We start from the raw sequence: 12500 nt of genomic DNA, 5'->3' as shown, positions 1-12500 counted from the left end.
TTTTTTGTTTATTGCTCTAGGTCTCTTCCAACACAAATGAGGTTATATGAGAGACCGCTGAAACAAAAAAAAACAAGCAATCTAACAAAAATAGTACAAATGTAAATCAAAATCATAACCTAAAGATATAAGCTAAATTATAAATAACCAAGAACAAACAGGCAGAAGATTTACAGAAAAAAAAATATCCCCTGTCAAAAATACAATCACAAACCAAAGAAGCAGGATAGGCTAGTAAAGAGAAGAAGAAACGACATCACTATCGGATCGTACACCCATGCGAACATCATAGGTATATGATTCAAGGGTGATGCTCCCATCCAACCACCCGCTCATAATGACTTGAATAACGATTCTTCTGACCAAAATTTATATATGCCTTTTCCCAGAGCATGGAAGGCAGTATCGAGTATTGTGCAAGATTATTAGTACAAAAAGACGGATAATAGACGAATGTAAAAAAAATGGAATTTTGGATTTATATGACGTATAGTTGAATAATGATAGAAAAACCATTTTAAACTCGATGGTTATTTCTGAATCTGATGAAATGTACTTAAGACATTTACATGTTTATCGTACTTTCTTTTTATATGGTGTATTAAGGATGGGTTAGCCGCTTGCTTGCTAACCATTTGTTTGTTTGTTTGTTTGTTTGTTTGTGTGTTTGTTTTTAAGGGTTTTACGGCGCTTGCAACACATTTATGTCATATCAGCGCCAGTAATAAGATAGAAAACGGGATAGTAAAAAGGTCTATAATTACAATTAAATCATCCGTGAATAAGGCAGATAAAGGGGAATCGGTTCAAATTGGGAACAGATGTAGATTCCAAGAGCACACTATCAGTGTACTCAGTTTGAGATCACCTAAAAGTCTCATCCAGACATAAGCACAGGTCCCTACTAAGAGGAATACACTCAAATGTTTACATATCATATATAATACATAAACAAAACATAATACAGTGCATACAGAGAGATGATTTACAAGGGAAAAAAATATCATCTCCCAAAACAAACTATACATTTGACTGTTTCCCTCCAAGCCAGGGTATCCGGTCAGAGCCAGGACAAAAAAGTAATCTCATTCGAAGACAAAAACAGAAAGCATGTTGGAAAACAAACATTGGGGGATAGAAGACACAGTATGTACCTCCCTGCCCACTATGGGAGGTCATGAACCCCACCCAGTTGCTTATTGTCACGCATCAGCATCTCATGGTTCAGGTTTTTAAGTTACTATCTATAGGGATTTTAAAACGTGGTGCAGAAAATGTTTTTTTAAAAAATTAAGTAGAATAGAAACTTCAATTCAACTGACAAAACAAATGTTTTGAACGATTATTCAGGCTACACGTTGGATAAGTTGGGATTGTTGTAAGAGGAAGGGATTGTGCTGTTAAGGTTAAAAGTGGAAGTTAAAAATACTTGTATATTGTATTGTAAAATACATATTAAAGTGCTGTTATATTTAGTTCTATTATTATTATTATTATTATGGAGATTCCCAAACCTCATCTGTACCACCGGCCTTATAGAGTTGATGGACAAAGTTCTCCTCCTCCTTCTCTGATGATTGGTCCAGGCTCCAATTGAGGATCGTATCTGTAAGATCATCCAACGTCTGACTACTCTCAGCGAATTCTGGAATGTGAAACAAACGAACGACGACTATTATGACTACGACTACCAATACTACGACTACTACGACTAGTCGTAGTCGTAATCGTAGTAGTAGTAGTAGTAGTAGTAGTAGTAGTAGTAGTAGTAGTAGTAGTAGTAGTAGTAGTAGTAGTTGTAGTAGGCATCCTTCCGTCTCAAGAGACGATGGTTTGCGTCCTGTATGGCTTTGGTCTCGTCAGTCTTGTTGAGAGCAGCGACGGGTGTGACTCAGCAGACCAATCCTTGCATGGCAGTCTCTACCGCAGTTGTTGTACTACTACTACTACTACTACTACTACTACTACTACTACTACTACTACTACTACTACTACTACTACTACTACTACTACTACTACTACTCCCCCGATTACTACGACATCATCACCATATTATTCTACTTTTTTCTCGTTTCACACATTTCCCGCTTATTCTATAACCTGGAGATAAAAAAATAAAGTGAGTAGATGTGACTCATATATAAGGAAACAACACAAAACAAACAACGTTTCGGCCCTTGGCCTTCGTCAGGAGACAGTAAACACAAACACAAATATGTAAATTTACAAAATATCACATTTTGTCAAATGTGGAAATAAAACTAATGTGGGGAAAGGGCGTCGAGTGTGGATGCAAGAAGTGGCGCGAGATGAGGAGAGAGGGAGAGAGAGGGGGGGGGAAGAGAGAGAAAGAATGAGAGAGAGAGAGAGCGAGAGAGAGAGAGAGAGAGAAGGGGGATGGAGAGGATATGTATATGTTTGTGTATGTGTGTCTGTGTGCGTATGTCTGTGTATGTGGATATATAGTAAAAGTAACTGCAAAAGGATCTTTAAAATGGGTATGGGGGTGAGAGAGCGATATTATTATCCTAATATTAGGATCATTATTAAAAAAGAGTATTGTTCAAGGTGGTCACAGCAATAATGACCTTTTAATCTATATAATTTATTATTACCGGTTGTTCATTATCACCATAAGTATGATCATTATTCATTTATCTATTTATTTATTTATTTATTTGTGTATTTATTTATTTATTTTAATCTATAGTCAACCACTGCTAGTCTGAGTCACCCTCTCCTATGCACTCTTATAATCCTCCACCTTACTCCTCCTCTCTTCATATCCCTCCTTTCACTCATTCACGCTTCCTTCCTCTATTCACCCATCCCCATCCTTCTATCCATCTCTTCATCCACCTACAAAATCTAGGACCCGCCTGGACGCCCATCCAACTTGCTCACTCGTCCATCGCACTCAGTGCCATCTCCCTCTCACCGTCCCATCCCCACTTGACCATCTCCAACTCTACCAGTTTTAATTTCTTCATTCAGGTTGCATAAGCCCAATCTATTTGTGTTTATTTCTTTCTCCAATCCTGTGGATATACGATTCCATCATCATTTATTCGATAAGTTTCATTTTCATATTTACTTCCTTTCCCTTTCTCACCTCTTTCATTTTCTTCTAATAAACCCCCCCCCCCCCCTCCAAATTTTTTTTCTCCCGATATTAAGTCTCTCCAAATTACGTTAAAATTACAAATATTCTTTCTTACCTTTTCCTCCGCCTTCATCTCTACCTTAATACATACCTACCTACACACTAACTCCTACCAGTCTTAGACCGACCACTCACGGAAACTGACATCCTCTCTCCCTTTCTCTCTCTCTCTATCTATCTATCTATCTATCTATCTATCTATCTATCTATCTATCTATCTATCTATCTATCTATCTATCTATCCATCTCTCTCTCTCTCTCTCTCTCTCTCTCTCTCTCTCTCTCTATTTCTCTCACTCTCTCCTTCTATCTACCTATCTCTCTTCCTCTCATTTTGTTCATTTATATATATTTGGTATAATATACTAACCACCCAATCAATCGCTCTCTCACCCCCATCCCCATTTTAAAGACCTTTTTGCAGTTACTTTTACTATATATGCACATACACAGACATACGCACACAGACACACATACACAAACATATACATATCCTCTGCATTCCCCCCCTCTCTCTCTCTCATTCTTTCTCTCTCTCTCCCCCCCCCCTCTCTCTCCCCCCCCCCACCTCTCTCTCTCTCTCTCTCCTCATCTCGCGCCACTTCTTGCATCCACACTCGACGCCCTTTCCTCACATTAATTTTATTTCCACATTTGACAAAATGGGATATTTTGTAAATTTACATATTTGTGTTTGTGTTTACTGTCTCCTGACGAAGGCCAAGGGCCGAAACGTTGTTTGTTTTGTGTTGTTTCCTTATATATGAGTCACATCTACTCACTTTATTTTTTTATCTCCATTTTGTTGGCTCATTTAGGCACCTCTAGCTTTGGTTATTCTATAACCTCTTTTTTTCATCATTTAATTTTGTTTTTATGTTCCACCTTTTTGAGCCACTTCCTCAACCTCTGGTAGTCATTAGGGGTGAAAAGATTGAAGACACTCTGCTGCATCAATGTTTGGTTCAAGGTAAAAGTTACGACCGATTAACCCATGTTTGAAAAACGTTTTGGGTCTGTGCCACACAATTCTATCGCTCCACCAGGGTTGCCAATTTGGCAGATATTCTGCCAAATGTCCTTTTTTTGGCAGAATTTGAAGTCGTCTGTCAGAGAAAAATCGGTTTGGCAGTTTGGCAGATATTTGGCAGATTTTATTTTCCGAGGCCTAGGGATGAAAGTATAGGTCTACTCCACGTTTTCCATGGCAATTTTTATGTATTAGTGATTTTGTTAAACTTGGGAAATGAAAAAAAAAATTTATGTCATCGGCCTTGAGAATTTTTTGTTTAACAAAACTGATGCGTTTTCAAATGGGGGTACTATAGATAGTACGGTTTGGCAGATTTTTGTGGTATTTGGCAGATTTTTTTTATCCAGTTGGCAGAATGCCTGAAATTAATCTGGCAACCCTGCGCTCCACACGCAAAGAAATCGTAATCGATCCCGAATGTAGTCGATATTTTGTTTCTGGCTCCACCCCTTCCCCGGTCACCCAGTAAGTAGTCATTGGAAAGATGGATCTGTTAGAGTTGGCAGAAATTATTTTCCGATAGACTGGCGTCCTATCCAAATGATAGCTAACAATCAATCATGTTCTCCGTTTCTAATGACCCCTCTTAAACTGGTCTTTGATATGTAATCCGCTGTCTCATTGTAGTTTTATACCGAAGTGATTTTGTTTATTTAGATAGAATCTGTAGCCAAAAATATAAGACTTGAGATCAGATTGTTTCACTGTGTTTTTATTTTTAAATATGAAATAGGAGACTAATAAATAGAGTGGTAGCTTCTTAACGTGCTTAGACCTAGAATGCCACATGTAAGTTTAATAGTCACATATACTTCAATCCGATGTAATTCCAGTTTAACGCAGGGGATCACACATGTTATATATATATATATATATATATATATATATTATATATATATATATATATATATATATATATATATATATATATAGCCAAGTCAATCGAAAGTTACAAATACCAGAAACAATTTTTAAAAATAATAAGTTGTTCAGTGTTACGACATGCAGCACACCAAGTGATGGACAAGACTGGGTATGTTTACCAAATATACTTTTTAATGATTTTATCATAAAGTTGATAGAGTACTCCGTTCTAAAAACTCATTTATAAAGAGCAAACTCAAAAAAATGTGCTTAAAAAGCTTCTCAAAGGATCCATAGCCAACAGCAACACTTAAGTAGGGCGAGACTTAGACAACGCTATAATGGTCAGGTAACACCCGAATACGATGAGAAAATGTGGGTAAAGCGCCCTTTTCAAGGACTCAACCATCTGACGCTCAGAGATGGACTCGAACCGTGGACCTTCCAGTCACGCTACCGGACAACACCGTCGTAATCGGCTACAAAATCAGAGAGCTCTCATTTCGACTACAGTAATATGACTTAGTTCGACAAATGGATGATGCCAAGTCTGCAAAGATAGATCATCATCAAGCCCTACTGCAACCTCCTCGTGGTGTCGAACGGTAACAGGTCAAGCTGGCCAACTGCAGAGGGCGACAAGAATAGGCAATGGCAAACCATTCTTGTAACTTTGCCGAGTTAACTGCATGAATAAGTCCAAAAAGTTAAACGGTGACAGCGTAAAGGGGAGCATGTTTTCACGGAAGACTGCTGCCTCGCTCGGTTGGGAGCGTGATGTTCGTCAGGTCACACCGAACCGTCAGCCAGTTACTAGGCGAAATAAATTTAACAAATGTGACAAAACCAAAATTGGGACATGGAATGTCAGGACCTGTGCCCAAAAAGGAAAACTAAACAACATTCTAAAAGAAATGAAACGGCTCCAAATAAATATTCTTGGCCTGGCAGAGATGAGATGGAAAGAGCAGGGAACCATGTCAAAACAAGAAAACAACACGACATATAAGATCATATGGAGTGGTGGAACCTCTTTCCAAAAAGGAGTAGGGATGATCTTAGACCAAAAATCAACCAAATTTTACAAAGGGCACGTAGCAATCTCAGACAGAGTTTTGCTGGTTAAGCTAAGAGGACCTGTAGTTGACACCAATATTATTCAAGTTTATGCACCAACAGAAGAGGCGACAGATGCAGATATGACAGAGTTTTACCATTCACTAGACAAAGCAAAACGAATGTGTAAATCACAAGAAGTCCTTATGGTAATGGGGGACCTAAATGCTAAGATTGGCAGAGGCAGAGATGGTGACATAATCGGACCACATGGACTCGGAGACAGAAATGAACGAGGAAACATCTGGGCAGATTGGTGTAGAACAAATAAATTAATGATTTCAAACACCTGGTTTCAACAACACCCAAGAAGAACCTGGACATGGCAATCACCAGGGGACAGAGCAAGGAACCAGATAGACTTTATAGCAGTATCATCAAGATTCAGAAATGGCATATTAAATTGCAAAACCTACCCAGGCGCCGATGTAGACAGTGACCATGTCCCAGTTGTTTGTACAGTAAGGATAAAGTTTAAAGCTATTCAGAGAACAGCTGGTAGAATAAAGAGGGATTACAGGTTATGCAAAGACAATGGCATACAAACAAAAATGAGAGAAGAATTTGAAAATGCACTCATGATACAAAGCCAAAGTGAACCTGATAACGAAAAATGTGAAAAACAATTTGATATATTCCAAAAGTGTGTCAAAGCAACTACAGAAAAGCATTTACCAATAGCTCAAACAAACAGCAAAAAGGAATGGATGACAAATGAAATTCTAAACCTATTTGAAGAAAGACGAAAATGCAACAGAGGGTCTGCAGAATACCAAACATTGAACAACCACATTAAATCCAAATGCATCGAGGCACACGAGAACTATCTAGACTGGAAATGCTGCGAAATCGAAAGAGAATACAAACCCAACCCCCAACAAGCTCACCAAAGAATAAAAGAACTATCAGGGAAAAGGAAAAGCAAAGCAGCAGGAAGTTGTATCCAAAACAAACAAGGGGAACTGCTATTTGAAGAACAACATATAGAAAGCCGATGGGTAGAATACATAGGCGAACTGTACAATGATCCAAATAGAAATGAACCACCACTCAAATTCAAAGAACCATTAAGCGGAACAAACATCACCAAAAGTGAAATTGAACATGCCATGGAACGAATGAAGGATGGTAAAGCAACAGGCCCTGATGAAATATCTGTAGAGGTATTAAAAAGCCTAGGAGATCTAGCAATTGATGAACTTCACATATTATTCAACAATATATACAATACTGGGAAAATTCCAGAAGATCTCTGTAACTCTATTTTCATAGCAATACCAAAGAAAGCAGGTGCAGTCAGATGCGAAAATTTTAGAACTATAAGTTTAATAAGTCACATCAACAAAATACTGTTGCGTATAATTATCAACAGGCTAAGGAATAAGATTAACCCCGAAATCGCAGAAGAACAATATGGATTCCAACCTGACAGAGGGACAAGGAACGCAATATACCTCCTCCGTGTTTTAAGTGAAAGAGCTATACAGGTTCAGACCCCACTATACCTCTGTTTTGTCGACTACAAAAAAGCTTTTGATAGAGTACGCCACGAAGAAATACTAAAACAACTGCACTCCATTGGCGCTGATGAGAAAGACCTCAGACTCATGCAAACATTATACTACACCCAGCAGGCATCTATCAAAATCGGAAACTCTACAGGAAATTCCATTCCTATTAAGAAAGGAGTCCGTCAAGGGTGTGTTGCCTCACCAGATCTGTTTAATCTATACCAAGAAACAATCATGAGGGGCATAAATAATATGGAGGGAATAAAAGTAGGAGGTCATAACATAAATAATATAAGATACGCAGACGATACGGTACTCATTGCAACATCAGAAATCCAACTTCAAAAGATTGTTGACAAAGTGGTAGTAGATAGTGAAGCCAAGTGAATGGAAGTGAATATCACCAAAACAGAATGCATGGTAATACAGAAAAACCCCGAAAACAACAACACCTGCAATATAACGATTCACGGCGAGCAGCTTACCAACGTAGAAAGTTTTAAATACCTAGGTTCAATAGTGACAACAGATGGAAGATGTAACCGAGACATACGAGCAAGAATAACTCAAGCCAAACAGGCCTTCATGGACCTGGGAAACATTTTGAAAAACAAACAGATGTCGTTCGGGATTAGATTCCGAGTCTTGAAGTGCTACGTGTGGCCAATCTTGTTATACGGATGCGAAAGCTGGACTACAAATGCAGAAACACAAAAGAACATTGAAGCTTTTGAAATGTGGTGCTTGAGAAGGATGCAGAGAATATCGTATACCGCACACAAAACGAACGAAGAAGTGCTAAAACAAACATACCAACAAAGGAAACTAATGCCCTTAATAGTGGATCGACAACTATCCTTTTTCGGACACATAGTAAGGAAAGATAAGAATGAATACCTGGCAAGTTGTGGAAAAATACCTGGTAAACGCGCCCGGGGGAGACAAAGAAAAACACTCATAGACCAACTGAAGGGCTTCACCAACCTAACAATCCAAGAGCTGTTTGAAAAAGCAAGAGACAGGGAGGAATGGAGAGAGATAATTCATGCAGTATCCGAAGCCTGGACCAGGCATGGAACCTAGAAGAAGAAGAAGAATATGACTTATGAAAAGGTTCTGTAAAGCCAACGTGTCGAAATGTATAAACGACAAAATATACTATTGTATCATCATTATTGTTTACTCAATGGGCATTGACGAAATTGTGACTCTAGCCAGGAACTGACGTGCTTGGTCCCAATATGTGGATTTCCTGTGACCGTGACACTTTTATCCTGATGTAACATAGCACCTTATAGGTGCCGTACACATGTACAATGCAACTCATACATACATTGTTTACTCAATGGGCATTGACGAAATGGTGACTCTAGCCAGGAACTGACGTGCTTGGTCCCATTATGTGGATTCCCTTTGACCGTGACACGTTTATCCTGATGTAACATAGCACCTTATAGGTGCCGTACACATGTACAATGCAACTCATACATACATTGTTTACTCAATGGGCATTGACGAAATGGTGACTCTAGCCAGGAACTGACGTGCTTGGTCCCAATATGTGGATTTCCTGTGACCGTGACACTTTTATCCTGATGTAACATAGCACCTTATACAATGCAACTCATACATACATTGTTTACTCATATCAAATTAAGAAATTAAGGAGCAGGCACCAGTGTAAGATAAAGATCTGAACAAGTGTGTATGAAAGGTACCAGACAAAGCATGGAAGAAAAATAGAAGAAAAACCCATCCCTTCTGATTACCGGTCAGATGTGCTACCCATTAATGGTAGCAAGCCTGACCGGTAATCAGATGGTCTGAGGTTCGATCCTCAGTCGAGGTAGATTGATTTTTGGGATGTTTTTTTTTTTCTTCTATTTTTCTTTCTTGCTTTGTCTGGCACCTTTCATACACATTTGTTCAGATCTTTATTGTTTCCTCACCTTGACTGTCAGGAGCAACTTCTCCCAAAGCAAAAGATCGGTGCAGGATCGTCATCATTGCGTGCAGCAATCGGTCTTGCTTTCCATCTAGAGAACCAAGGTCAAGGTCGAGTAGAACTTTACCAACAATGTCCAACGCTATCTGGCGCAAACAAGAAACTACTTCAAAATAAGGTGCGCTTAAGAAAACGGCATACTGAACGAACACATACAATTTACATTTGGCTTTTAAAGAAGATTAAGTGTATCATTTTGTTCATCAAGCCCATAGCTTTCTAGTGAAGGAACGAAATTGATGTCACTCGGGTCTTTGTTATTGTTTTTAGCCAGCCATTTTATGAGTAGTTCTCACTAACTTGTAATATTCATTCAGACTATAAACGTTTAAGGTTACACATAGTTTTGTGTGTTGGTACGTTATACCCGCTGGCAGATGTTGTGAGATTTTAAAAAATACCCGCATAGCATACAACGTTGAGTACCACCTGTATATTATGATTATATAATAATATAGATAGTATGCAGATGACGTCACTCAGGCCTTTGTTATTGTTTTTGCCATCCGCGTTTGTGAGTTGTTCTCATTACACTGTATTAACCAGACTATAAAAGTTCATGGTAACACAGAGTTTGTGTGTTGGTCCGTTATACTTCCGGATGGCAATGTTGTGAACTCCTCGGCCAAGCGCATTCTATCTATACAAGTTTGATAATAAAACGCATCATTCTGAGATTTTTATCATTGTGTAATTTGTCATTATGTGCTAGTTTCTAGTATATAACTAACAAAATAAACAAACTAACAATATGCGATTTACATTATCAGATTCATTGCGGTTGTGACAAAATGAATTTTCCATGTCTTACGTCATCAAATAGCTTACATGAAAAGCAATACAAAACATAAACTTTCGGATTACAGAACCTTCGTCAGTAAACAACAGATTTTGAAATATAAACATATGAATTACTAGCAACAACTCTATAATGTTATTGACAAAATAAATCCCCATCACAGTGATCATATAATTCTATTTATCTTTTTCCTCCTGACATTCTTCAGCCTAATTCTCTTTATATCATTATCATCAACATCATCATCATCATCGTCTTCGTCGTCGTCGTCGTCATGATCATCACCATCGTCATCATCATCTTCATCATCATCGTCGTCATGATCATCACCATCATCATCATCATCATCATCATCATCATCATCATCATCATCGTCGTCGTCGTCGTCGTCGTAGTCGTCGTCGTCATGACCATCACCATCATCATCATCATCATCATCATCATCATCATCATCATCATCATCGCCATCATCGTCATCATCGTCGTCGTGATATAAATCATCATCATCAACAATTCCAATACCATCAGAACACCCCTCTCAAGTAACCAACCCCACACACGACCCAATCCCCTCCCTACCTTTAATGTAAAATCACTCAGGTTAACACAATCCTCTCCTGATAACTTCAACAACGCCTTCTCAATGACTTCCGTCATGGCACGCCCCTTCCGCTCGATGTTCGACTTTCGGAAAGTCGCGGCGATCACATGACGAATATCAGGTGACTTTTCTGATGTGTTTAGAAAACTGTTCTTGAGCGGGGATGTGGGTAGGTAGTCAAAAGCTCCTTTGTCCAGCTTGTGAACGGCTTTCAAGGAAAGTTTGGGATCGAGGAGGTAGATCTTATTTTGGAACCGGAAAACGCCATAGGTAAAGTAGATATCGCTTAAAAATTCTAAGATCGCCAGGCGATTGTTGCTGAACATCCAGTTGAGTAGTCTCTCCGGAGGGTTTGGGATATTGGAATGAAAAAACAACTGTTGAATAAAAAAAGGTTGATGTTTATATTAATGTTATATATTACATATGGGAGTTTTAAAAAAACTTGAGCTTTTATAAAGCGCAATATCTACTAAACGTGCTCAAAGCGCTTTACACGGGGTCCCTGACCAACAGCAACCCGTAACATTTAGTACGAGACACGACGCCCGTTAAGCAACGTTACAATTTTTTTCTCCGAAGGGTTGTTAACGACCAGGTCCTTATTTTACACCTTAGTACGGTGAGAGAATATGAGTAAAGAACCTTTTCCAAGGACTCAACTATGCGTCGGGCGAGGCTCGAGCCGAGGACCTTCCGATCCGAACGCGAGTGTCATACCACAAGACCACATAGCCACAGTTAAGGAGCTGGTGCATGTTTTGAGGATGTTAACATCTAGTCTGAATCCAAGTAATTCTCGAATCTTCTTTCAGACGTAACTTTAGGTATATCAGAAATGTTTTTAAATGAATATAGATAATGATAAAGTGAAAATCAATGTTGAGACTGCACTGATTTTACAAGATTGCAAGCTCCGATTTATGTCATACTGTAATGTTATACTCAGTTGGAAAAGCACTTGGTTCACACTCACACTAATAAGTGATCGGTATCAATATTTGACCTGTCGGCAAAGTCCCGGGTTTGAGAGATTTTGCCAAGATGAGAGTCATTTAAATCGATCAAAATATTTGGAGGACAAGTTTTCTGGTCAAATTTTTAAATTTTAACAGATTACGTCAGTATTGTAGTCTAAAACTCGAGGATTAATATAGCGCTATATCCACTAATCGAGCTCAACGCGCTTTACAAAGCGTCCCAAGCCAACAGCAACACTTAACAAGTAGGACGAGACATGACGGTGTCTGTTAAGCGATAATACATCTATTCCCGACGGAGACAAAACCTCAGGGTACTCATAATATTACATCCGAGTATTGGCCAGATACTCATAATATTAATTACATCCGAGTACTGGCCAGAAACTCATGTTACAACGGAGTACTGGCCAGATACTCATAATATT

The 12500-nt window shown here is 38.7% G+C and overlaps 1 protein-coding gene across 2 annotated transcripts in view; it reads right to left on the bottom strand.

Annotated features, from left to right (window-relative positions):
• LOC144969332 (cytochrome P450 3A43-like) overlaps window positions 1-12500 on the bottom strand; it is a 26754-nt gene that overhangs the window by 8519 nt on the left and 5735 nt on the right. For both annotated transcript variants that reach the window (XM_078908444.1, XM_078908450.1), the window contains exons 3-5: window positions 11071-11469; window positions 9637-9778; window positions 1515-1645 (exon numbers count right to left, since the gene is read on the bottom strand). In XM_078908444.1, the coding sequence (XP_078764570.1) occupies window positions 1515-1645; window positions 9637-9778; window positions 11071-11469 (672 nt within the window). The remainder of the gene's footprint in view (window positions 1-1514; window positions 1646-9636; window positions 9779-11070; window positions 11470-12500) is intronic.

This window comes from Berghia stephanieae, chromosome 1, assembly GCF_034508935.2.
Source record: "Berghia stephanieae isolate SIO BIC M18660-M18661 chromosome 1, UCSD_Bste_1.3, whole genome shotgun sequence".
Classification (NCBI taxonomy): Eukaryota; Metazoa; Mollusca; class Gastropoda; order Nudibranchia; family Aeolidiidae; genus Berghia; species Berghia stephanieae.
Note: the sequence above shows the minus strand (reverse complement) of the source record. Positions and strands in the feature narration are given on the sequence as shown.